Source organism: Scleropages formosus, chromosome 8 (genome assembly GCF_900964775.1).
Source record: "Scleropages formosus chromosome 8, fSclFor1.1, whole genome shotgun sequence".
NCBI lineage: Eukaryota > Metazoa > Chordata > Actinopteri > Osteoglossiformes > Osteoglossidae > Scleropages > Scleropages formosus.
Window position 1 is genome coordinate 20,487,068 of NC_041813.1, and position 27,117 is coordinate 20,514,184.

Here is a 27,117-nt window from a genome sequence, read left to right on the forward strand (position 1 = left end):
AATACAGGATGCAAGGCTGAAGGGGAAGGAGGCGCACCCAGGACAGGATGCCAGTCTGCTGCAAGGCACCCAGAGCAAGACTTGAATCCCAGACCCACCACACCAAACACAAACATGCCAAACCCACTGCACCACCAGGCACCCCTCTCATACAGTTCAGCTGGTTGATATTATAAAAAAACAAACAAACAAATGTGTAAATTGTTCTTAATCAGTCTGTTGTTGACCTCCTGTGAGGTAATAGCTTGCTGTAAAACTGTGGTGAGCCAGTTCAGGGGAGTGGCATGAGGGAAGAGATCCTTTCTTTCCCAGCACAGGAAAAGTATGACTACTAATCAGTATCCTCTCACAGTGGCAGTACTGAAGGAAGGACACATAACCCTGGAACTTCAGTTGTAGAAGATGAAGAATTTATTCATGTTACCTTTACTAGGTGACCTTTTTACCTCATAAATGGTGCATTGGAGAGCAGGTCTGAAAATACGGAAGGCTGCTCTGGCTTTCCTCTGACATTCAAAGTGTTATACTGTATGTTAGTAATCGGATGTCACAATGTTTGATTTATTTAAGCTTCTTGCAGGGTTATTTGTAACAATCCTTAAATAGACAGCGTTTACACAGATGTTACAGTCTTGGTTTTATGGCTTCGCAGTTGTTTGGATGTTCTTTCTTTAATGGCTTTGAACTGTTGACAAATATCAGATGCACTCTGCTTTTCCTGGTTGGGTTGTAATCAGTGTGGTCTTGAACAGGACTCAGGGTCAAATCCTACCTGCTGTTGTAGTGCTCTTCAGGAAGATGTTTACACTGAATTGCAACAATACACTTGTGTAAAACACTAAGTATCTTACCATTACAATTTGTTTTGGAAAGACGTCAGATAAATTAATAAATGCAGTCTGAACTTGATGTGTTTCTTTGTGCATTTCATTCTTCTGTGTATGACTCTGCAAATGATTTTGGTTGGTGTATATGTGTGTTTTCACCCAGATATTTGTGAGTTTTTTTTTTTTTTTCTTTTTTTTTGCAGTGGTGCTTTTCGAGGCAGGGGATATAAACTGCCTAAATCACGTTCAGGAATGCAGCTCTTTCGTAAATATTGGTTAGTTTAACTGCAGGGTTTGATTCTCACCCTGGACAGAAGCTGGACACCATAACAGACTTCATGGCAACTGTGACCAGTAATGATGTCCCACAACAAGCCCTTGCTTGTTCTGTCCCATTTGTGCACTGCAGGGTTTGTGCCTAGTTTTATGCTTGCTCCTTTCGGGGAAGGACCTATAAATAATCAAGGTGTTTATGTTTTATACCATGCATAGTGAAATATGGTATATGCCTGAAATATTGAGCCTTTCATGGTTTAAATATACTGTTTGGTATACAATGTAATTATTACATACTATGTTATATTACCTCTGTGTGAAATGGATGACAAATAAAAGTTAAGTACTGTCAGCATCTGACCACTTTCAATGTGCTTTCTAATCTATACAAACAGTTAGTGTAATAATAAAGACATATCTTTATTTATTTGCTGGCTATGTTCTGTAAAACTCTGATATATAGCTGTGAAAAATATGTGGTAAAACAACTAATTTCAAATAAAAATACAGCAAACTGTCTCTACAAAATAGATTTAATGCTCCACAAAACTTATTTAATTTCGTGATATGTAAAACTATAGAATTAAGATTGTATTTTCTTGTGTACATCACTGTATTTTATTCTGGTTTGGTGAAAGTGTGTTTCTGTGGCAGTAGTACATGGTGTATCACCAGTGCAGCAAAGTTAGCACGCAACAGTCTGGGTGCCAGTGCTCACGTTGTGGACACGTAACTCTGTACTCACGTGTCGTGTGGGCGGACTAGTGAGACCAGTAGCTGTATTTTCATTGTCCCACAGTTATTCCAAAAATTACTGGACTCTGTTTAGCTTTGTGTTTTAGATAATACTTTCTGTTATTTTAAATTTTCATTTAAATGGATATTGAGCTTTTTACCTAAGTTGAGCACATCCAATGAAAGATGGAGTTTTATTTTTTTTTTTTACACAATATTGTAGTTTTGATTAGGCAGTCTCTATCGAAGAGGTCATAAGCTTATTAAAAGAAGCATGTATTAGACTGGGCAGCAGAGTGTCACGCTTAGTAGTGCTGCTGTCTCACAGCACCTGCGTGGTGCAAGAGGACATGAGTTTGATCCCTGCTCAGTCTGTGTGGAGGTTGTATGTATTTCCCTTGTCTCTGTGGCTTTCCTGCGGGTGTTCTGGTTTCTGCCCACAGTTCAAAGACATGCTGTTCAGGTGGGTTGGTGACTCTGAAATTACCCATATTGTGTGTGTATGTGAGTGACAGAGAGAAAGTGTGTTTCACAGGTTTGTTGATGGGTGACTCATTGTAAGTAGTGTATCCAGCATTGTGAGTCACCTTGGCTGAATAAGGTGTGGGGTGATATTACTAGTGTTCACTGGAAGTTGCTTTGAAGAAAAGTGTCTGCTAAATGAAAAAATGTCTAATGGTGGTGTAACCAGTAGCAGGGCAGCAACAGGTGTACAGACTTTTGGGTGGAATTTACCATAATTAATCACATTTTGAACAATAGATGGTTTATTGGTTAGAGCTGCTGCCATGCACTCAAAGGGTCCACGTTAGAATCATTAAGTCAAGTGTGTTTTAATGTTTTAAGTGTGTCATGGACTGTAGAAGTATCCATTGAGAATATGGAAAATAGTAAAAACAATTAGATCTGTATGTAAAGGGGGTGACGATGTCTTGCTCTGTCTTTACTAGTTGTGATGTCATTCTCCCAGTCTCATTCCATTCGCTCTGCTGCATGACTGTGCCTCAGGTGGTGGGGCTTTAAAAATAGAGCTGTGCAGAATGACAGTGGTAGAGGCGGGGGGGGGGAGCTTCTTCTTTCCCTTCCACTATGGGGGGCAACACAGCAGCATCAGCAACACATCACTTGCTCATCTTGCTTCTGCTTTATGCTTCTGTCATAACTGCTGCTCCTGTACTATTTCAAGGGCTGTCAGTACTGTAGCTCCATGAAACACATGAATTATTCTTACTGATTCACTTAGCTCACACTTTTCTCAAAAGTTGCATACGGCGACTTACCCATTTATATACAGTACCTAGATAATTTCTTCTGTATCGATTAAGGAAAAGTACCTTGCGCAGGGGTACTGCAACAAGAGGTGGAATTCAAACCTGGGTAATTGTGGTTGTGTCTGGTTGTGGCTGTAACTGTCAAGATGCCTCCTTCCTCCCATGCCGAAAACACACAATTCATTCATTTAAATTTGACTGAATTCAACAGATGAATTTCTGTTAAATAAAATAGCCGCTCTTTTTTGTTTTAGTGGAAATTGTCATTCATTTCACCTCCCCAAAAAATCACCCATATCCTACCCAAACCACTACCCAGACCTAACCTACCACTAAACGAACTAGTCTAAATGGTTTTAGAATGTGATCTGAGTGCCCTTAAAATAGTTTAAATAAGAATAACAAAATAGATGTATTATAATAAATAGTAATGAAAAGTTGCATAACCCTAATGTATATGATTTAAAGCATTGGGGGGAGTACTGCTGTGGTCTTATCTGAAATATGGAGCTGTCATGTTATAGACATTTACTGTATATTTATTAATTCAGCAGACACTTTTCTGTAACGTGACATACAACTTTGAGTACACAAAAGTGTACCAACAGTCCCGGATAGAGATACAGACTCACAGTTGTTAAGTATTGTCACTTAGTTCGAAATCAGTTTTTTGACATTGCATATTTCACGAGTAGCTGCATATAGAATTATAATAGAATCATGAAATTGATGACAAGTCCATAACCCACTTCATGTTACATTTGAGTAAGAAACAAACTCTCAGCTGCAGTTAAGTTTGTTAGCAGAGGGCACACTGTATTTGATCATGAATTTGAAGGAACATAGTGAAGACCCAGTGTTTCGGGTTTTTTTTTTTTTTGATGCAGTTCCTCACAAAGACATGTCAGTTGACAAATCTCAATTTTTTTTCCCCAGACTTGATCCAGGCAACCAATGAGACAAACGTCAACATCCCACAGATGGCAGACACGCTGTTCGAGAGGGCTACCAATTCCAGCTGGGTGGTGGTCTTCAAGGCACTGGTGACCACACATCACATGATGGTTCATGGCAATGAGGTGAGTGGTGTCTACGAACTCTCCTCTGGATTGCCTGTTGTTTTGATGAGGAGAGCACTACAGATCATGTTTGTCTTTACCAACCTCAATAATCAGTATTTCTTTTGAATAGTAACCCCAACAGACAACTATTTGATCAGGATGTGGACAGAATGTTGGTGCTTGGTAGTTGGAATCGGGAAGAGTTTCTTGCTCTATTTAGAGGCATACATTGATTGTGGGGATGGAGTTTCTCTTTGGAACCTTGCATTGTATGGTCATCTGGGTTATAGGAAAACATGCACAACTTCAGCTTTTGTAGCATTTTATAGTATGAACAGTAGTTTTGAGTGCATGATTTGTGTGCAGTAGATCTCCGTTTGGAATTGCTGTTTACTGGGTGCTCTTGGGTATTTTTGATATTCATTTTTTGCATTAATATAATAATTAATAATTGCAGTTAGCTTATAAATTGAATGAATTTTTTCTCCACAGAGGTTCATCCAGTATCTGGCCTCCAGGAACACTCTTTTTAACCTCAGTAATTTCCTGGACAAAACTGGCTCCCACGGTCAGTATAACTGGCTCTACTGTTAATTTAATTTGTCATACTTTTTTCAAGGTCACCATTAATCATTTAATTTGTTGGGTCCCCTCAAAATCTTTTATTGGTGCTTCCTTTATGCTTGTGTTTCAGTTAGTGTCAGTAATCTTCTCCAGACTCTACTTTCAGCCTCCTTGCTTCCAGTTTGCCCTGTCTCTATCATAGAAAGCTTTTTGCCTCTATACCCTTGACTCTATTGCTGGTGCATTTTTTGTTAAATTGCTGTACTTAAATTTGTCAAACTATATGCATTGGGTTAATTTTTTTTCAGGGTATGACATGTCCACATTCATCAGACGCTACAGCAGGTATCTGAATGAGAAAGCATTTGCATACAGACAAATGGCATTTGACTTTGCCAGGGTGAAGAAGGGGTGAGTCTATATTTCATAAAACTACGGTTTTTCTCTTGTGCTTCTGTTTGGAGCCTCTGTTACTGCTGTGCTTTCCAACAGCAGAGCAATTCTCGTTAGTCTGCCATTCACTGAGCGTGATATATGTGTAATATCCATGTGAGAAACTTGCACTGGAATTCTTTCTATTACAAGGAAGAAAACAGTTTTGAAGACACTAGAGTCTAAGCTGATCTCTAATATGGTCACCAAAGAATTCCTTAATCATAAGCTAACCTGACACTGGTGTTTGGCATTTCTCTGTATTACAGTTCCAGGCTTCTTGGCTTCAACAGTGTGGTCCTGAATCTCAGTGACACCTGCTGCTGGCTTAGCTGCCATTGCTCATTTTTAACTGTGGGCTTCATGAACAATCGCAAAGCTCAGAAGTCTAAATAATGTCAGTTTTTTAACTCATGTCCTCTACTAGTATAGCATGGAGCTGAAAATATCATGGTCCTGCATTGTAGTCGCTGTTGTTCTCCAAGTTTGGTTGCATATGTGCCATGCTGTCTTCCCATTAGTATTGTTGTTTTGCATTCTTTTGCTGTCTCTAATGTTCATCAGTGCTGATGGAGTTATGAGAACCATGACAACAGAGAAGCTGTTGAAAGCAATGCCAACTCTACAAGGGCAGATTGATGCCCTGCTGGAGTTTGATGTGAGTAAAACCTGAAAAAATAGCTCTTGGTGAGTGCAACAAGTAGTTAAACCTGCAGTCAACACAGGCTCTCAGCATAACTGGTAAACACAGCTAGTAAATATAATTTCTGGTCACAACAGCCAGCAAATGCAACCGCATGTCAAGGTTTCATTGCTGTAAATAAACGAAAATAAAATTGCAGTAAAATTGTTTGCCTAAAATTGCAGTAAATAAAATTCCTGTAGCCTAGACAGACACAGACAGACAAAAGCCACCATATTCATGTATTCATTTCGCAGAAACTTTTTTCTGCAAAGCAGTGTGTACAAAAATGCCTTCAACAGGAAAGACATTTAGATAAGATAACCAAGCAGCTTGTTTGATTCCATGTACTTGCTTATAGAAGTGAGGTTTAAGCAGCAAAGACATAATTAATTGGCAAGTACTGTCTTGTGGACTATAACTGTTGAACTTGATATGGGCAGCTACAGCAGGCCAATGTAAAGATATGAGGAAAGATAAAGTTCAAATTAGAAAACAGTTCTCCATTTGGAACAAATTAGAACTTTAATCTTTGTTTTTGACAGGTCCATCCCAATGAATTGATCAATGGAGTAATCAATGCAGCTTTCCTCTTGCTCTTCAAAGACCTAATTAAGCTATTTGCCTGCTATAATGACGGCATCATTAATCTGTTAGGTAAGGCCTTTTTTTTAAAAAAAAAAAAAAACCACATACGGTATGCTTAATGTAATCTGATTAGGGATTTCCTCTTCAATTCAGACCAAAATTAAGTGGAGTCAAATGTACAGTTTAATTTGTTATCAAACCAGATTTGAATGGTTTCCCATCTGTTCTCTTTATCTGAAGACATTGCATAGTTGATACGTTGATGTCAGCAACCTAATGTACTATGGACCTTCCATCTTTCTTGGTGAATTTATGGGTTTGCTATTATCAGTACACAGTTTAGTTTTCCTCTAAGGTGAGTTATATGAAATTTATATAATTTGCATGATATGGTACGTGACACAATAATATGCAGTGTCCCATTGTATAAGAATCATGGCTTTCCTTCATTCCCCAGAGAAATTTTTTGAGATGAAGAAAGGACAGTGCAAGGATGCCCTGGAGATCTACAAACGGTTCCTGACACGAATGACCAGGGTGTCTGAATTCCTCAAGATTGCTGAGGTGCCCAGACAAATCAAACCCTAAGTCAGTTTTTTGCAAACTGTTTTCGTGGCAATCCTGAATACACACTTGTTCTGCCCTGGCGACCCTGAACACTGGTACCTGCAGTGTTAATGACAAATTATTCTGATGTGTTGTGTTTATTCACGTGGTTTTATTGAATTAATTACCCCCAATACATAATGATTTTATTATTTTTAATTATTTTTTGAATCCATCCACAGAGCATTCATTATAAATTGCTCTTTAAAAAGTTAAATGCAGACAGTACATTGTAATGACTACATCTCATCAGTTAGACTTTGAACACTCAAATTGTGCAAAAGTCGGATATAGATACAAAAACTGGTTTTATGGAACATTATTGAATGATTCATATACAAAAGAAATTTTGGCAAATAATATATAAAATAAACTTATCTGGAACAGTTCTGAATGCAGAAATGTTGTAAAGCAAATGTATACAAGTCAGAATCTATGAAAAGATTTTAACTGAAAAGAGTGCATTTGATAATTACGCTCAAAATGCTAATATTACAGCACCATCTTAATATGGCATTCAGGTAAAAGTCCTGCTTAAATTAGGACTCCTTGCTGATCTGCTTGACACACAACTACTGAACATGAATGGACCCAAGCTTTATTATATTAAATGTGTATGCTGTATTACCCACAACTATTGTACTTTAATTACCATTTCAGTAATTAACCATTTCAGTGATGTAATTTCCTTACAGCATTCCAATATTTCTTTTATTTAATTTTGAGACCCGGAAAAACACCCTCATTTGGGTCACAACCATAGGTATGGGAACCACTGGTCTAAGTCGAAAAACACAGTGGGCTTTAATTTAAATGTTTTAGGTCAGGGTTTGAAATGTGTGTACCTTCAGCAACACTTTCTTTCTTTTTTGCAGCAAGTAGGGATTGACAAAAATGACATTCCTGAACTGACACAAGTAAGTCATTATGACCAATTTTTGTGCTCCATTACTGGCCCTTCCTCTCCATGGTTCAACAAAATACACAGACTCTACACGCCCGCCTCTACTAACATTGCATGTCAGCGTTCTTAACGTGGACGAGTACACTGCGGTCCGAGGTAGTTCCCAGACACTCTTACTTGAGCAGTCCTGATCAAACTTGGTGTGTTCTGAGGTAGTTTTAGCTGGTCTTCACAGCCAGTCACAGATATCAGCGGCAGAGTTCACAGGTCATCCTTCTCTCAAATTTTTCCATCTGGGTGCAAATCCCATGGTGCCATTTTGTCCTCCATGCACTCTCACCCCGGTGATTGACACACACTCTGATCATTCTCTTCTTACTTCCAGAGGTGCAACTTGATCACACAGGCTGAGAGTGTGAGTAGTGCATAGACAGTGCATACTGCTTTTGGGGAGAAGCAACTGAGAGGACAATGTAAAACTCCCCTTGGCAAATATTTTTTGCACATTAATACCCTCCCCTGGACAAGGATGTGACTAAGGGATTAGCTGGGAAAGTCGCTCCACTGCATGGCAGTTCCATTTTTGAGATTTTTGAGATTCAAACTGACCCCCTCCTGGTATCTTAGTCCGGTGGAATGTACGTCAGTGTATTTCCTTAATGGTTAAAATTAGGTGAATGTGGCATAAAAACTGATAGCAATCTCTGTCATGTCCTGACTGACAGATTTTCTTTAGGATGTGTATAAATCCAGTGGAGGGAACTGCTTGCACACATAATGTGAGCCTCAGTGGTTCGACCTTCTGGAAGCTCTTTAGAGGATCAATTTTTCTCATAGCTTGCATTGAAGCATGCACTGATGCCCACCCCTCAAACCAAGGCGTTGATCTTAATCTGAGTTAGCTGAGACTCGGGGGCCAAGACTGGGAGGAATATGCATGAGGTGCTCAGCGATGGGAGCTGGGGGACTAAATGCACACTACCTTTACTTCCAGTAATGCATATAGATACAGCCAGGCTCAGAGCCAGTTGTGGGTTTTAACTGTTCATAACTCAGTATGTAAGTGTTTGAGGGTTTTGGACTTGCTGCCTTCAATACATCTTGGGTCATTTATTGCTGACACTGCCTTTGTTGTTGGAAGAGGAGAGTATTCTAGAGGTCCATGAGGTGTATGGCAGTTTTTTGGAGGGTACTGAGAGCATGATAGGAGTTTGGCTTATGAGCTGAGATGGTTTAACATATTGTTGTGTTGATATTTCTCTCAGTATTTTCTGAGCATGGTCTTGCACTGTAGTTTCCAAGGAACATATGACATGCAGGGTAAACAAAAGGAAACCAGGCAAACTACATGGTGACTTTAAAAATAAATTGTACCGTTGTTTGGAAGTGTGCCGCTATGTACCAGACTTCCTGCGAGTGGTGTTTGTAGGCTGTCACGTTGATCTTGGCAGCCTTGTTTATGGGTGGTTGTGCTTTTCTGGACCTCTCTGAAGATGTTTCCTTTGTTCTGAAAAAAAGTGAGCACAATGAATACAATCAGTGGCTAAACGTATGAACATCAGTCTGATGTTTACTTTGGCCACGTGCTTCATTTAGCTGGTGGCACATGGCTTGCTGTGGCTGCGATGTTTTCACCTGCGTCTTCCATGTGGCACTCTGCCTGAGTGAGCATGCTCCGGTGCATTTTTGCATACAGGTGGCTCTGAGGGCAAGGTTTTTGGTTTGAAATGTCAGCATGAGCATGTACTATTCTTTTCCTTTTGCAATACTACACAACCTCGTTCTTTGCCTGTTGGCTTAAAGTGGATTGTATTCTTTCTTTTTTTTTTTTACTTTTATTCTTTACACCTATGCTGTGTTCTGTCTCCTCCTTTTGCTCCCATCTCCTAAACACGTGTGACCTTGTAAACCCTCGGCTGCTGACCCCCCTGACTTATTTGAGTTTTTTATTTTTCCTACTCTGTTGTCACCTTTTTGTTAAGTCTCCATTGTTATGACCTTGTTTTCTGGCTCCTCTCTTACTGATGCATCAGCCCCATGTGGATCTACACATTTATACATCTAATCTGACTTGTTTTTTGGACCCCCGTTTTGATCACGTTCCTGATCTTTGTGTTTGTCAATGGCCACTGTGTTGCTCATCTTCCAGTCTGTCATCTTTGTGTTTACTCATGACCCATGTTGCTTACTTTGAAGCTTCTGGTTTCTTTGTTCTGTCATAACACACTGCGTTACTTACAGGCACCTGAAAGTCTCCTTGAATCCTTAGAGACCCACCTAAACACACTCGAGGGGAAAAAGGGGTAAGTGGCCATCTAAACAAGTTCTTTTTAACACCAAACTTCAGTAAATAATGGCTATTACCAGGTGTTCATATGTGCAGACCTCCATCTCAGTGTTAGCTATTCCAGTAGTAAATGCCACAAATGCCTGTTTTGGGCAATGTTTTTCACATAATTCAGTGATGCTGATTTTTGTGGCTACCAAAAGTGTCAGTAACAAAATGGGAAAATTTTCTCTGCTCTAGCTATTAGTATTGTTTATGTATGTCAGTCAGTTGACATGTACAGAGCCTTGCAAAGGTAATTACAGTACATCCTGCTGATGCTTCCCCATTTGGTGTTCACTGGTCATTGTGTATCAGCAGTTGAGAGACTGAAAGGCTGAGAAGAAACCTGACAGAAAGATCAACCGAATATGCAAAAATCTAAACATTTCTTCGATCTTCTGATTCCAAGGTTTCTGATATGAAAAGTAGGATCCTGTGGTTGACCCTATCAAATGCTGCAGAGAGAAGACTGAGAAAACAGGAGAGGGAGGAAGCTTCAGATCTAACCCCATCTATGTGCAGTTTGCATGGTCTCCAATGATTGGTGTTGCTCTAGTCTTTACCCCACACTGTGGTTGACAGGATTGGCTGATTTAGTTGTAAAAATGGATGCATAGTCATTCTTTCTCTGAACATGTGGAGTAGGTTTAGTTAAAAATATATTTTATAAGGACATGATTTTAAGCTCTGAGGAAGCAGTATATGGAAACTGCAAGGAGGTGGATGCTTTTGCAGGGCACTGTAGATTCATGTGTGCTTGAGTGGTGTAGAATTTTAAATCTCTTTTTCTTCTTTTGTCCTGTTTGTATGGACACAAAGTGAGGAGTGAGTATCCCCTTGTTCTATCCTGTTGATATTTGTCTGTCCAGCAGGAGTCCTAAATTTATTTGAGTAATGTTGTCTGCTCCAGAAATGTCTCTCATTGCTGACTCATTGCCTTCATGTTAAAATTTTGCTATGTTTTGATGGGGGTATAGCAACAAACTGCTATTGCCCCTATTTTCTACAGGTTTGTGAGACTTTCAGCGAATCTGTAATCGTGCTTATTTCACTGTAATCCCTTTAATCATGTTTAAGATTTGTGTTGTGTGAAACACATACTTGGTTTGACTTTTTGTAATTCTGTTTTGGCAGGTCTCCCACCAAGGTGAGTTAGTCTGCCGTATCATTCTCTTGGGTCCTGCATAGATTTCTGTGACACTAGACAGAAGAATTAAGTGACATATTCACACTCTTGACTGATGGCTATATAATGGAGCACAAAAGGCAATACCTGAACTCTGTCTTCTTGTGCTGAAGTTGTAGAACACAAAACTGCATTGTGAAACTCTAGAGCATGGTCTCTCTAATTGCTGCTTTCTCCGTTCTAGGAGTCTCCCACCAGCAATGGCTCTCCATCCTCCACTTCAGCCAGAGTGGCAGAACAGGCTGCCGGTGCCTCAGCTGAACTCCTCCCTGTACCATCGGCTGGCTCAGCTGCTCCAGCTGCCTCGAAGTGGGTGTCTTATACCCAGTTTTTTGTGTTTATATAATTTTACCATGTACAACCATCTCTCATATAATAGGGTCCTATACAATGGATAAGTCACTGTAAAGACTTGTGGAAACATCCTGTGTTTTCATACAGTGGCCTTATTATTTTGCACATCGACATTTTTACCTAATTATGGGACTAATTTTCTTTCCATATGTGTTCCTCAACCAATCTTTAAAAAGATGAAGTACCACCACATATTTATGCATTCAGTCTGACTGGTGATTCCCAACATCACAACTCAGGTCCCCAAGTTCCTAACATCAATGTCCTTACAGAACCTCAGCATCCTGGTTCTTCTGTGTACATTGTTTTTCCAAGCAATTCTATACACTGCAAGCCCCTTAAAACATCTTTAGAAGCGGCATTATTTTTTCATTCATTATGAATTATTAGCAAACCAGTCTATTTCCCTCTCCTTTTTCCATGTTGCTACCTTCCATATGGATACCACTTCTAGCTTGCTTGTTTACTCCCCATACAGAATGTCCCCAGATAAATTTAGCTGGAATTCTACAGTACAATGGAACAGGGTGTTATGTTTTTGCTCAGATAAGAAACACATCAGTTCATCTTACTGGAGGCCAGGAAGTGAAGGTGTTGATAGTTGCCCTTGAGCTGCTCTGTTTGCTGATAACCCTTATTGCTGTATTTTCTCCTTTCCCTAATTTAGTGCACAGGCTTGAGTTGTTACATTTCTTCTGAAAGACCTAGGCTATGTTCTAGACATTCTTCTGTGGGGGGGAATAAGACATTGTTTCCCACAGTGCATTTCAGTTTATGCTGCATAAGGTCAAGTAAGGGGGATTGTTCTATCATTCTGACCACACCGTTGATATGCCTGTTGAACAGAAACCCCTTGCACTCCTACTATCTCCATCTGTCCTTATCTCCAACTCAATCTTCCCACAGCGTTTTGTCCAATGACTTGCTGGATCTTGACCTCTTATCTGGACCGCCACAGCCAGCCGAAGCATCAGCTGCAGCAGCCCCTGTTGCATCCACCTGGGGAGGTATTGCCCTCGACGTCTTTTCAGATTCACTGCTGTGATTCTGGGATAAAAGTCCTCCTTGTGGTCCTGTGTGGTTGGGACAGCAGTCTGTTACCGTCACATCATCATTTGAAGAACTAGTTTAGAACTGTGTGACATATTGTAAATGTAGGGTTTGCAGACAGTGCCTCATCTCATAACTTTTTACAGTTCTCTAATTTAGGTCAGATTGAGTTGAAAGTGTTACTAGGCTGCTGCTCCAGTAAACCCTACTGAATCATACAGCAATCCAAAAAAACAGCTCTAACAGCAGTAAATCAGATGACAATGTGTAGTTGTTATTAAAAACTTTGAGAATGAAGTTCCAGCATCACATTAAACTGGCTAATGAGCAGCAAAAGCAGCTGAGGCCATATTTCACCCATTTACTAGTTGTAGCTGACACGCAGACAGAATCTACAATATGCAGTAATCTGTCTGGCAATGCTATAACTGACTTTTTTAAAATTTTAATTTACAACTCTTTCTGTTTCTCCTGCTGCCTTTGCACAGATCTCCTCGGAGAGGGTAAGTGGCACTCAGAGAAGATGTCCCTGCAGGGCTTGAGTGTATGCAGCAGAGAGATCTGCCCTCATGCAGGCCTTTCCCTGCATCGTAGGTGATGGTATGCTGAGCACCTGATGGGGTGTGTCTTGTTTCTTCAGTTCCTCTAGTCTTATGTGGCAGCATCTCTTTTCATCCTGGTCTCAAAAAGGTCCTTGTTTCTCTGCTTGTTCGGGTTGTCGGGGTTCTGGTTCCCTTCAGACTCCCTGGGTGCCACAGCTGCTCCTGCTAGTACCGAAGCCCTTCTCTCTGAACCCACCCTCACTGCTGACACCACCTCCTCTTCCACTGCTCCGGCAACTGCTGCCGCATCCAGTGCTACGCCTGCTGCTGCTGAGGTGACACCAGCTCCTGCTGCTGCTGCTGCTGCTGCTGCAGCCCCTGCCCCTGCTTCTTCTGCCCTCTCTGCTCCAGCTGCCACCTCTGGCACCACCGACATGGACCTGTTTGGAGGTCAGTGGCTCAGCATGTGGGCAGAACAGTCCTCTTGGCTTCACCTGCACATGCTGACCACACAGGGGACACACCCATCATCTCCTGATTTGAGATTTGAAAAATGAACCCTGTAGTCTTTTGTGCAAAATTTCCAGTATTCTTATTTTGGGAAAATATGATGGAACAGCTTGATAAATCAACAAAAATGATTTATTAGTTCTGAGTAGAGCATTGTGTGTGGGCCTGCACTATGGTGTGAACAGGCAGATACGTCTAACTTGATACATCTAAACATCTTCAGTAGCTGCACATTACTGTAAACTAACACAGTAGCTGCACTTACATGAAGACTTCTATGCATAGAAACTGCAAGTTGCTTGTAAACCAGAGACGTAAGATTTGCAGCCTGAGTACTTTGTCTCTCTCTAACTGTGTCATTGCCACTCATTAGATGTGCATTCGAGTCGTCTGGCTTGATTTCAAAAAATCTGTATTGGGTATATGAATGTAAAGTATCCCCAGTGTATTGTGACATGTTGTGGCTGTCACTATTCACATAATGCTTTTGGAGGAAGAGGCTATGCAGGTGAACAGAGTTGACTTTCTCTTGTCAAACAAGGCAAATGATGAAACCTTTGCTTTTGCTCTGTTTCAGCTTTGTTCACGTTGTTATGTGAGCTGCAGAGTTTGGCACTGTAGCCCCAAATAAGCAACCTGGCTCATCACAGTATCTGTGTTTTTCTATGTGCAGCTTTTTCCAGTCCAAATTGATTTTCACAAGAAAACCGATAATCTGATTTTTAAAAAAAAAAAAACGTTTCCTTCTTTTGCTATGCTGTGTACTCCAATTCCCTTCTCTGGTGTCTCAGATGCATTTGCACCTTCTCCTGGTGATGGTCCTGCTGCTGCTGAGGGTGGGGCTCCACCTATCCCGCCCACCCCTGCTACAGATGCATGTGCTGGATCTGGTGGGTGATGTAACAGTCTGCTGTTAGTGCATGTGTGCAAGTGTATAACCAGCCCATGAGTGAGCGCGACCTAAGTTGTGCACTCTCATTAGAAGGAGCTGATGCTATCATGGGAACGTTAGTTGACCATTTCACAAGAGACCTTGCTCTGGAGCCTGTGGTTCCCACCACCCCTTCAAATCTTCCAGATACTGCCCCATCACCTCTTTGTTTCCATTCAGTACAGCCACCCTTGCTAACATTTTACCTGACAGTATTCATCTTCTGAATAGTCAGGTTGAGGCTGTCTGGGTTTTATTTTTATGTATTTTACCACTGATTCATGCTGACTGACTCATTACTGACAAAATTTAATTTACGTTTTATGAAATTTTGTCATGCAGTACGTTCTTCTGGGAGCATGGTAGTATGTTCAGGCTAAAAATCGTGTTTGACAGCAACTCTCACGGAGCTCTGGTGGATACAAAGGCATAGAATTGGTAATGATCATTGGCAGAAGTTTTATGCACAACATTTCTTTTTTTTTAACATTAACCTTATTCTGCACTAAAGAAAGCTGTTGGCAAATTCAAGTTAAGCCAAGCAAAAAAAAAAAAAAAAAAATACTCTTATGGATACCATCGAACACCCACTGTTCAGTTAGAAAGTGGCACCCTATAGGGTGTTACTGTGGTAGCCTCGAGTTGAAGTACTAGCTTTAGATTGTACGTCTCGTGGCTGTGCAGAAAGAGGCAGTATCTTGAGATTCAAGTTTGCCTGAGGCTGCAGTCTTAATGTTAATGGATGCTTGGATGCAAGCCAGCCATCAGTGTCAGTTGATTTTGTTCTTTTTTTTTTTTCTCCCCCTTTCTATCGTTGTGGAGGCTTCTTGAGGTTGTACAATTTTGGCTGTGTCTCTTTCCTGTGTAACACCCTCCTCTTCCTTTAAGACCCCTTCGCACCATCTGAGGGTAGTGCAGAAGTGGCCCCTGAGCTGGACCTCTTTGCAATGAAGCCCGCTGAGACCAGCCCTGCAGTAGTAGTCCCCACCACTAGCGCCGTGCCGACCGGCGGCCCCGCTGCCCCCATTCCTCCTACCACCACCTCCACCTCCGCCACCACAGCTCCTGCACTAGATATCTTTGGTGGTAAATTCGCCTTGTTTTGTTTCTCCTTTTCCACATGCGATAATGAAATCTGCATAATCCCACATTGTGCTTTCTTTTATTCATTACAGATTTTTTTATGCATAAATTGAGTCAAATTTTTGACCTTTCTCTCTCCACATGGCAAACTAGATTTGGAAGACCCAATCAAGATACTTCTACCATTTGGAATAATCTTCTGATTGGAATGATGCACTGAGTAGATAAATTGGATTAACCTGATGAGTGAGGGAATCTACTATACTGCCTGATTGACTCAGTGGAGTAGCTTGTCACACAAATTAACCCATTGACTGGTGCCTTCTGCTGGGAAATGGACAGACTAACCTACTGAATAGAATAAACTCCACTGACCGGAATAAACCTCAGAATGTATTAATCTACTAAATGGTGTTGCCAGAAAAGTGGATTAACCAGTCAGCTTGGATTTCTCAAAACAGTAACTGAACTCAGTACAGGCTATGGCACTGAATGAAACAAGACTTGGGTGAAAAGTTTGGAGACTGTCATTGTCATTGGAGACGCGCAGCAGCAAATATTTGATGTTGTCTTCACGGCAATATCCGTAGCTTTTTTCACTTCATCAAATTAAAATTTCCCTGCCGAGTTTTTGTTTCTGCTGCATATGCTTGATTACACATTTCAAAGGTCTCTTGACCACTTTTCCCAAGCTTTACAAAGAATATAGCTGCCATAAAAAACAGGTAAACTGTTGGGCATGACAGTTGAAAGACTAAACAGAAATGGGTCCATCCACAGGTGTAGGGTCACAGGGCCTTGACCTTGGTTCCCTTCCACCTTGTAGCTGCAGCTCACAGGACAGTGCAGTAAAGTCAGTCTCAGAACTTTTCAGTCATCTCTCCTCACTCATCAAGTTGTGTCATTGACTAAATGGGACTACCTACAGTAAGTGAATAGTCTCAGAAACAAAATATTTTTATCTCAATGTTAAGGTGATGAATTTGGCTCAGATTTCAGTTTGACTCCAGTCTGGAATTTCCAGCTGCGTCTGGTTCAAGCTGGAGGAATGGAGGAGTGTTGAAGGTTCAGCAGAAACTATACACTACTAACATTCTCCAACTTGTCAACTAGAGAATTTTGACCAGTATTGTAATTCTGTTTTGAATAAGCATTTTTCAGCTTAAAAAAGATTAATCACATGATTGACTTTTTTCTGGAGCTTTTCATTTTTTCTTCCCCCTCCCTGTCAATATGCATTGGATTGATCTGAATGTGTATGTCCTTGTTTGTAGATTTGTTTGATTCTATGCCCGAGCAAAGTTCCGCCACAGCTTCCAAAGCAGACGCTACTCCTAGCATAGACCTATTCGGTGCAGGTACAGGAGCTCAGTACTCTTTCCTTATGACACTCGTTTTTTTCCCATAATCTCTCATCAGTTTTTTCCACTGCATCCTGGTTTGTCCCCATTGTGGAACGTGCCTTGTGCATGTCTTTCTCTACAGCCAGCTAGCCAGAATAGTACTACTTTCTTTATCTTTTTCTGTCCTCCTCTTTCATGTGCCTGTCTGACCCTCCACCCCCTTCACCCCCCCAAAAAAAAGACTTGCCCGCAGCCTCCCGAGGTCCCTCTCCTTTGCCTGAGGCCAGCCTGACTGCCGATCTCCTGTCTGGTGAGTCCTCCCTCTGCTTTATACCTGGGGAGCTCGCTGTCTACAAATGGCACAAAAAAGTGTCTTAAACCACTGAGCTTTTTACATCAGCCTGGAGAGCCTCTTAGCTCTCTTCTAGTTTGGAGAAAATAAAATTAGTTCTTACAAGCTGTTTCGATTGAAGTTTAGAATTTGTTTTAAGGTTTGTCTCAAGGTTTGTCTCCAGGGTGGTTTTGCTCTCTTGCTGTATCATGAAGACAAAGCATTACCATGGCAACAAGTGTGCTACATGTTTGTAATCCATTGCCTGGTGTACAACATTACCTACTGAAGCAGCAGGTGGCATAGGGCTGTCTTCTGTCTTCAGCATCTGTAATGGGAGAACTGGACCAGTTCATTACTTTTATCTTCCATTGAAGTCCTGGAAGAAAAACACTATTTCTGTGTTTCAGCGTACTAGTCACATTGCATATATAACTAATGTTTACAGTGGTCTGTGCAGGTGGTCTGCAACTTAAGACAACCTAGACTTACAATGGCTGTCCCATTAACCTTATTTGTGAGTCCCAATGTTTGGTCAGAAAGTCTAATGACAACTGCTCTATCTGCTATTGGATAACATTGGCTGGTCATGCTGCCGCAAAGCATCATATTTCTTATTCACTAAGTCAGTGTGTTTATCACTGATTATGTTTTATTTACAGAACATTTTATTTGTAATACTAGTTTTTATTTAAAATGTCTAACAAGTGAAAATGTAAGTGCTGTGGTGATGCAGAAAAAGGAAAGAAAACGGATTTAGAAATAAGTCAAAATAGTGCAGCCTGAAAATATAACACCGTACTATATATTATTCTATATTTTTTTGTAATATGAATAATGTGGGGGGCGCGGTGGTGCAGTGGGTTGGACCAGGTCCTGCTTTCCGGTGGGTCTGGGGTTCAAGTCCCGCTTGGGGTGCCTTGCGGCGGACTGGCGTCCCGTCCTGGGTGTGTCTCCTCCTCCTCCAGCCTTACGCCCTGTGTTACCGGGTAGGCTCCGGTTCCCCGCGACCCCGTATGGGACGAGCGGTTCCGAAAATGTGCATGTGTGAATAATGTGCGAAAGTAGTGGAAAAAAATATCACAGGGACCAATTATGCAACATTCATGCAAGTAAGGGTGCTTGAGACTTATGATAAAAGTAGACTTACATCGAGTTCATTGGAATGGAACCCCATCATAAGTCAAGGGCCATGTGTTTATCAGGCTCTAATTTATAGAATTTTGATGTTTCTGGGTGAGTTGCTATAATAGCAACAACATACAGATTGTGCTTGAGCATGAAAGAAATCAGCATGCATGCTTTGTGTCTTTCTTTGCCTGTTTTTTTCCCTCCTGCACTGCTTCCCACAATTTGTTCTCTCTTGCCTGCAGCTCGGCCAGGGACCATGTCCTCCTCCTCAGCCCTATCTGATCATTTGGCTTCTTTCTCACTTTCTGTCCTGCTTCAGATGCATTTTCAGCACCAGCGCCTGCACCCGCGCCCACTGCTGCCTCTCCTACTAAACCTGAAAGCAGTGACGTGCTGGACCTGCTTGGCGGTGCGTATGATGCAAAATGTGCTCCTCTTGTGGAATTTGACAGTGTTTGAAATTGTTTTTGGTGTACACGATGTAGACTGTAGGCTGATAGGATATTGATAGACTTGTCCCTTATGTTAATAGTGTGTGTTCTTTTTTATATTTAGAAATATCAATAAATTGGCAAGCTGTACCCAGAAAAAGTAAATTCACTCCTAGGGTGATATTCAGCTGTTTTTCTTATGCCTTATTTCTTATTTCTGTAACACCTTGGATTACATTTAGATTTAAACAGAGCTTATGGTATGTTTGAATCAACTAATAACATACAAGTGTGAAGCTTGAACTGGTGCTCAAGTGGGTTCTGCTGAAAGCTCCTGTTTTCTGTGTATGTGTGCGTTGCACTACTTGTTTTTTGTTTTCAATAAAACATTCCCTAAGTCCACCTCAAACCTGGTCACTCCCCAAACCCAGGGCCTGGCGTGCCACGATACTTTAAAACAATGTGTTCATGAGGGAATATGATGCAGAACATACACAATACATTTCAGTATAAAATAAAAATTACAGAAAATACGTTTTTAGAATTTCACTGTATTTTATCTCCTCCCAACCAAAAATACAGAAAAATCGGAAAACCTTTCCTTCTTTATTTAGAGTTAGATATACATTGTAATGTATTTTTCAGGTCTTCTTTTGCAAATAATTAGTGAATGTCAGTATTTATTCCACGTATTCCTGTAAGCAGTGCACATGCTTAAACTATGCTGCCTCTGCAGAAGCAGATATTATTAGGTGGTCTTGTGGGTTTGCTCAAAGTCATGTGTTTCAGTGGTGCTGTAATGGCATGATCATTAAAGAGCAGCTGATAATGTAGTTGTTAGAGCTGCATTTCATGCAAAGGACCCAGGTTCAAATCTCCGCTTCTGTTGCAGTACTCTGAAGTTATTTGATTTGTTACAGTAAAAAAAAAAAGTTACCCAGCTGTATAAATAGGAAAAACATTCTATAGCGTCACAGTGCAAGTTTCTTTGAAGTAAGTGTCTGCTGAATAAATGTAAATAAAGATAAATGAAGTTTGTCTACCATAGTACTTGTTATTCTTTTTGTGTTTACCAAAAGTTAGTATTTTTGCATAATGGATAGATTGTACATAGGTGAAAGCCAAGGCTATTGTATGTAAGTCTACGTTTTTTTGGGTATATACCTGGTGTAGTTGGTCATGTACCAGTCAAGAATATGAACTTTTAATTAGAAGGTATCTCAGTGCCCACTGCTAGATACTACTGCAGGTAGTTACCTTGAACAGCTGCAGTAAAAATATTCTGCTGTCTAAATGGGTCAAATGCTGTAAGTAGTCACTTTCGATATGTGTGCTTGTCGTGTTACTGGTTAAGTTATATGACATTTTCAATTTTTTCTGAAATTGTGAAGATAAATTAACTGATTGTTGAAGATTAATAGGCCGAATCTTTTAATGAGTATCTGCACTAAGTAAGAAGATAATCTGTTGAGCAGTAATAGACTGAGCGATACAGGGGGTTGGGTGTGTGTGTGTGTACTTTCAGTGAGCTGGTGCAAGAGAGTTAGCCCACCATTTTTGTCTGTGTTATGCCATACACTTTTGTGGCATGTTATTATGCATGTAATTTAAAACAGATTCATGTTCTGTCTGCTTGCATACCTGTGCATGAATACACATTTTATCGTGCATGTTTGTGTGGGTAACTGTGTGTTTCTAAGTGTACCTGTAAATTTATAGTATGTCCAGGTGTTAGTAGCGGTGGTGACTCTCCTCCCCTCTCTGTCTACCAGTAGCAGTGTGGACGTGCCGGCTGACTAATCCTTCTCTGCCCCCATGCTGCACTGTGGACAACAGACACCTTCGGTGGGCCTACTTCTGAGAGTCAGCCCACTGCCCCCGGGGTGCCGGCCACCGACCTGCTGGCGGGTAACGCTCTGGCCCTTCAGTACCTGCGTGTCTCCCTACTGTACCCATACATTTAGTAGACACTTTTCTCCAAAGCAACTTCTAGTAAACTCTATGTAGTATTATCAGCCACATGCCTTATTCACCAAAAGGTCACTTACACTGCTAGATACACTACTTACACTGACTCGCTCATCCATACATCAGTGGAACACACTCTCTCTGTCACTCACACACTATGGGTAAAACCAAACAGCATGTCTTAGGATTGTGGAAAAACATGCACACTCCACACAGACTGAGTGGGAGTTGAACCCATGTCCTCTCACACCCCCCAGGTGCTGCAAGACAGCAGTACTACTTGCTGTGCCACCATGCTGCCCTTTTTGCTTTGTGTCTTTTGTATACCCGCTGCAAAGATATGCTTTGCATTACGTTATATGATTTTACAAAAGTAGTGTAAAATATATTAAAATTATATAGTATGTATATCTTATAGAGGGGGACAGCTGGTAGTGTAGTGGTTAGAGCTGCTGCCTTTAGACCCAAAGGTCATGGATTTGATTCCCCCCTCCAGCTGTAGTACCCTTGAGCAAGCTACCTACCCTGAATTGCTCCAGTGAAGAAAAAAAAAATAAAAAATTCTCAGCTGTATAAATTGGTAAATAATTGTAAGTACCTCACCATTGTAACTTGCTTTGGAGAACAGCTTCAGCTAAATAAATGTAGTATATTTAAAACTATATTAGAGATTTGTATTACTGATGAATTGTATAATTATAAAAAATGTATAGCTTTTTTGAAGTAGTGAGTTGTATGTGATATATTACAGTTAGAGATGTAGAAGTTTTGCAGTAAGTGCTGTGTATACACCTAAAAGGGTGTTTGTCATTTTTTGTGACAGTAAATATGTGTTCAACATAAGTGTAGTGTGTGCGTGCACGTGTGTGATTTGTGCAGTACTGCTTTTAATATAGCTATTGTATTGTGCCCCACCAGGACTAATGACCCCCAGCCCTGCCACAGCACCCTCCCCATCCCTAACACCGACTCCAGCTGCAGCACCAGCTCTGAGCCAGAACAACCTGTTACAGTCTGGCTTTGATGCTGCTTTCGGATCCACCCAGGTCCCTGCCACAGCAGCGGCACCCTCTGGTGGCTTTGATGCCTCAGGTAGGCTGCAGGCTGCTTTTTCTTTGACTTTCAGGTATTCGCTGCTACTCATGTTCTTCACGTGTCCTCAGTTGTCACTTTTTCCTGGCAATGCCAACCCAAGGTCATTAAATGGTAACTGTGTAGTAGAAGTCTAGGTTACATGCCCAGATTGTCCCGTTCTGCTGAAAGATTAGCTGTCTTCTGAAGATGAAAACTGGCTGAGATTAATGCTGAGATGAAGACACCTTGGCCTGGGTTTAGCAGCAGCAGTGGATGGAAGTCTGAAGGATTATGGGTCTGGACTGCAGGTCTGTTGGAGCTGTGCCTGTTATGCAGCCATGTGACTCATTCCTGCTATGTGTGTATGATTTGTGTAGCTTGTGCTGTGACCATGTGATGCTACTACAGGAAAATTTACATTTAGTCCCTGTAGAGGGACACAGACCACAGAAAATGGGACAGGGGCATGAGAATAACACTGCATGGTTTCCTTATATGGAACTTGTCTCCGTGAAGATCTGGGCTTTCTTGGTGTGTTCTAGTTTTGCCGATATTAGTGAAAGATGAAACAGAGGCACTTTTACACATTTGATTTTGTCTAGCAGCCTTACTGGTGCCTGGTTTCTTAACTAATTGTCAGTGTAAGTAGACTTAAACAAATGAACAGTAACTGAGCTCAGTGTTGTCACAGCTACAGCTGGAGGAACGCTGGTCATCTTGTGAATGCAGACAGATAGGGATCAGTTAAAAGCAGTTAGAGCCAAATGGCCTGCTGATAAAAGCACTAAGTGAAGGGACCATTATGCAAAGGTATGGCTCACTGTTTCCTTCTTCTTGGCTGTTTCCAGAAAAACTTTGTTTTCTCTACATGGTGAAAAAATAATACATTCTATATGTTATGTGAGGAATTTGCCAAAGTAAATAATAAAATGTGGTATAAAACCAGTGCTAAGACCCCAGAGAAGTAGAGTCCAGCAATGCATGTTACATACATGGTTACATTTACTCATTTAGCAGACACTTTTCTCCAAAGCAGAGTACATCTCACAGAAAAATAGTGAATTACATCAACAGAATGAGAAATTTGGATACAAAGACGTGATTCTACAGTGTAGTTAATTTATCACTTACCAACATATCAATCCCTATACGTTCACACGAGTAGCTGCATGAGGTTTTTTCTGTTATTATGGGTTCAAGAGAGAAGTGAGTCCAGAACAGGTGAGTTTTCAAACCCACGTGTTTTCATACAGGACATATTATAGAGATATTACTGTTACTTACAGGGATGTGCTTGTGCTTACCTAAGTAATATAAACACAGATGTTGGAAGAGCAGCAAGTTTTCCTCCATGAAAGTTGAGCTTGCAACATAAATTGATGGGGACCAAATGTGTCTGCATACTTGACATAATTACGGAGGAAAACAAGTCATACAGCATAAACAATGCATATGGTTTCAGATCATAAAAGACGAGCGCACGTGCGCACACACACTTTCAGAACCACTTGTCCCATACGGGGTTGCGGGGAACCGGAGCCTACCCGGTAACACAGGGCGTAAGGCCGGAGGGGGAGGGGACACACCCAGGACGGGATGCCAGTCCATCGCAAGGCACCCCAAGCAGGACTCGAACCCCAGACCCACTAAAGAGCAGGACTGTGGTCCAACCCCCTGCACCACTGCACCACCACACCCCCTAAAAGGCAAGCAATTTAAGCTCATTTGAAAGTGATACTGTCCAGCTACTGCAACCAGTTGTAGAGTTGGGTAGGAGCTACAGTATATGGGTTAGATGGAGGTGGAATACACCTCGGTTTGTTCAATGTGTAAAAAGCCGGTGGCTGTTTTATTAACCTTACATAATTACAACACACAAAGACGGTAAACACACCAACACAGTATTTAACACCATATCAATCTGTTCTTTTCCCAGAGTTCCCTGTTTGAGACAAGCTGCTTTATATAAGTGCCTCATTAGAGGCAGCTGGTCTCTACTGCCCTGGGGCTGGGAAGATGTCCTCTAAGTATTGCTGTGTCCCATGCTTCTGAACTATCTCCCGTTTAACACTGTACATAAAGGATACTCACCATTTTAATTGCTGATTATCCCTAAAATCTTGCTAAATAGCTTTATTTGAACTATTTGCATAATAGTACAAAAACGTTATATTAAGGCAACTTTTACTATGAGAATTGTGCAGGGCAGCTGTACTTTTTGATTTATGCTATTTCTCTACATGTATAGCCCCACTGATGGTAAAGGCAAATCAACGTGCCTGTGATTTAGGACCCAGTGCTCATAAATGCAGTTATGGAAATGCAGCTGCTCAGGACCATGTGCTGATGGTGCTGCAGTTCACCATTGCTTTCTCTCTCTTTCCCTTTCTCTTTCTCTCTCTCTCCCTCTCCCTCCCTCCTTTGTGTGCACATGCTGTTTTGGTAATCCCTGCCTCGTGCCGCCCTTTACATCTCCCCCTGCCTTCCTGCTTTCCACCTTCATCTCTTTTGCTTATTGCTTTCTTTCTGCTGGCTCATTGCTTACTACCACTGTGTCAATGGTGAGTTCTAGCTTTTTCACAAGCTTTATTTGCCACAATGCTTTGCACCCCAATCCGTAATCACTTCCTTCCAAATCCCCGATAAACAATCAGTTTAGATGCCTCATATCTGTACTTGGTTTATTTCATACGCCTTCTCAAAACCTGATTTTTACTATAGCTTTTAACTCTGTTTACATTCTGCTTACTCTCAACAGCAGTTGTAGGGAGTCCTTCATCACATGCACGCACCGTGCTCTGTACGGTGGTCATGTCTTAGTGCATGCTTTGCAGTCCTTTCCGAAAACCCCTAGTTCCAACTGATATTACAGAAGAGCGTGTCCTCGGTGGTCACCAGAGTGAACTCCTTCATTAGTTTCGTTGTGTGAGGTGACAATGTCTTCTCTTGTGAGGGTATAATGTCGCTTTGTTTCTGAGTCTGTCTTCCCCCTTGCTTCTGCCCCAAGTCTTCGATGGATTAGGTGATCTCCTCATCCCTGCCATGGCACCCCAGGGCTCAGCGGCACCTTCTGCAGCAGCAACTGGGATGGCAGGAGTGCCACCTGGAAAGGCCATTGGAGGCGACCTTGACTCTTCCCTGGCAAACCTGGTTGGAAGTACGTATTGTTCAGAATGGAAGTGGCAGATGGTGAAGGTTAGTGATAGGAGTGTAAACTGATGAAGCAGAGGACTGATCAGTGTAGAAGTGTAGCAGTTGTGTATTTTACAGTTGTCAAGTGGTACAGCAGCTGTCAAAGTAGAGCTGCAGCCTTTGGATCTGAAGGATCCAGGTTCAAATACCAACTTCTCCTGTAAGACACTTATGTAATATACATACTGTAAATTGTAGGCAGGAACACTGATTTTACTCTGGGTGCAGTGTCCTAACAGTTGTGTCTTTTACAGATCTGGGGATGGGGAATCAGAAGAAGTAAGAGCATCATCTCTGTATTTTTTCTGTGTACATCTCTGGGTTCTTTTTTGACTGCGTTAACCTTGTGCGCTGTCAGTAGCTGTACAGCAATTTGACCAAGGCATGTGAAATGTGCTAAGTTTGTAGAAATATCAGAAAGAGCAGTGTTAGCAATAACTTAGATTTATTATCGGTTGCAATGGTCATGGCACAAATCACAAAAACAACTGTGCATTTCTTCAGGGCAGATGTATAATTATGAAGGGGCTATAGGTGTGGCTGGGACTGTTTCATGGAACCTCGGTAACAGCGTAAACTTGTGGAATTTGACTCTGTCTGGTGGTTAACATTTCTGCATTTCCCATCTCTATACAGCAGAAACAATCATTATGCCATGAAACAAACTTACATTTTTCCAGCTTTATTGATTGAAAACTGTCTGCACCGTGCCCTTGATAAACTATGGCAGTAGCTCATTCAGAATGTGATGATTCCTTATGAAGCTTACACTCTGTGTGCTTAACACCCCCATTTGAAGCACTCCACACATATAGCAAAGGTAGCGTGTTATAAAACTTGGAAATCACAGATTATTGACATATCACAGCCTGGCAACATATGTTGTGTGGTGTGTTTCCACACACTTTTCTGCCCTGAAACTAGAACTCTGTGTAGTTCTACAGCATTATTACTATACATTAAAAAAGTACCTAAAATAGTGGCTGACTGACAAGCTGTAAAAGTAGCATTAGGTAATGGGAGGGATTTTTCAGCTTATGCTGACTGGGTGATGTCTCTCCACAGAGACATGCAGTGGAATGAGAAGAAATTAACAGGTGGAGCTAACTGGCAGCCGCAGGTGGCCCCTACGAGCTGGGGTGCTCCTGGTACTCAGATGGTAAGTGCTACATGTTGTGCTGCCTTACTGTACCTGTCCTTGGTGGCTGTAGACAAGTATTTACACCTGCTGTCTGACTATGATTTTGCAGTCATGTGCAGAAGAAGAATTTCTGCAATCAGTGTTTAGTATGTTTGTGCCATGCTCTTGAAGGAAATTTCCCTTGTTTCTCTTTGTACACCTCCTCCTAGCCTGGATCTTCCCCAGGTGCTCCTGGTGGGACAACCCCATCTGCATCAATGGCCCCACCCATGGGTGCACAACCAGGATTCGGCATGGTAAGAGCAAACGCCTCCTTTTGCTGTGAACGTGTGCTTTACAAGGCTTTGTCTTATAGTCTCCCTCTGATCTCCACAGCCCCCAGCAGCTGGGGCTGGAGCTCCCATGATGCCTCAGATGTTTCCTCAGCCCATGATGAGGCCACAGTTCCCTGGGGCAGGTGTACCTGGAGCTCCAGTAAGTACTGACATGTAGGGTTTTCTACAACACTGAATTGCAGTGTCCTGTTTCAGACCTTTTCAAACTCATGTTTTTAAATGTATATTTGCATGCATGTT

General features: G+C 41.5%; 1 protein-coding gene across 2 annotated transcripts in view; it reads left to right on the top strand.

Moving 5' to 3' along the window:
• snap91a (synaptosome associated protein 91a) overlaps window positions 1-27,117 on the top strand; it is a 38,567-nt gene that overhangs the window by 9,719 nt on the left and 1,731 nt on the right. Inside the window, exons 3-28 of one of the 2 annotated variants that reach the window (XM_029254248.1) lie at window positions 4,046-4,188; window positions 4,663-4,738; window positions 5,043-5,145; window positions 5,731-5,824; window positions 6,394-6,505; window positions 6,894-7,000; window positions 7,918-7,959; window positions 10,188-10,249; window positions 11,095-11,100; window positions 11,410-11,422; window positions 11,646-11,770; window positions 12,722-12,822; window positions 13,354-13,368; window positions 13,606-13,857; window positions 14,709-14,807; window positions 15,737-15,934; window positions 17,206-17,289; window positions 17,516-17,584; window positions 19,056-19,145; window positions 21,004-21,075; window positions 22,054-22,227; window positions 25,217-25,366; window positions 25,656-25,680; window positions 26,467-26,560; window positions 26,752-26,838; window positions 26,918-27,016. In XM_029254248.1, the coding sequence (XP_029110081.1) occupies window positions 4,046-4,188; window positions 4,663-4,738; window positions 5,043-5,145; window positions 5,731-5,824; window positions 6,394-6,505; window positions 6,894-7,000; window positions 7,918-7,959; window positions 10,188-10,249; window positions 11,095-11,100; window positions 11,410-11,422; window positions 11,646-11,770; window positions 12,722-12,822; window positions 13,354-13,368; window positions 13,606-13,857; window positions 14,709-14,807; window positions 15,737-15,934; window positions 17,206-17,289; window positions 17,516-17,584; window positions 19,056-19,145; window positions 21,004-21,075; window positions 22,054-22,227; window positions 25,217-25,366; window positions 25,656-25,680; window positions 26,467-26,560; window positions 26,752-26,838; window positions 26,918-27,016 (2,492 nt within the window). The remainder of the gene's footprint in view (window positions 1-4,045; window positions 4,189-4,662; window positions 4,739-5,042; window positions 5,146-5,730; window positions 5,825-6,393; window positions 6,506-6,893; window positions 7,001-7,917; window positions 7,960-10,187; window positions 10,250-11,094; window positions 11,101-11,409; window positions 11,423-11,645; window positions 11,771-12,721; window positions 12,823-13,353; window positions 13,369-13,605; window positions 13,858-14,708; window positions 14,808-15,736; window positions 15,935-17,205; window positions 17,290-17,515; window positions 17,585-19,055; window positions 19,146-21,003; window positions 21,076-22,053; window positions 22,228-25,216; window positions 25,367-25,655; window positions 25,681-26,466; window positions 26,561-26,751; window positions 26,839-26,917; window positions 27,017-27,117) is intronic. The other variant, XM_018757013.2, reaches the window with a different exon arrangement.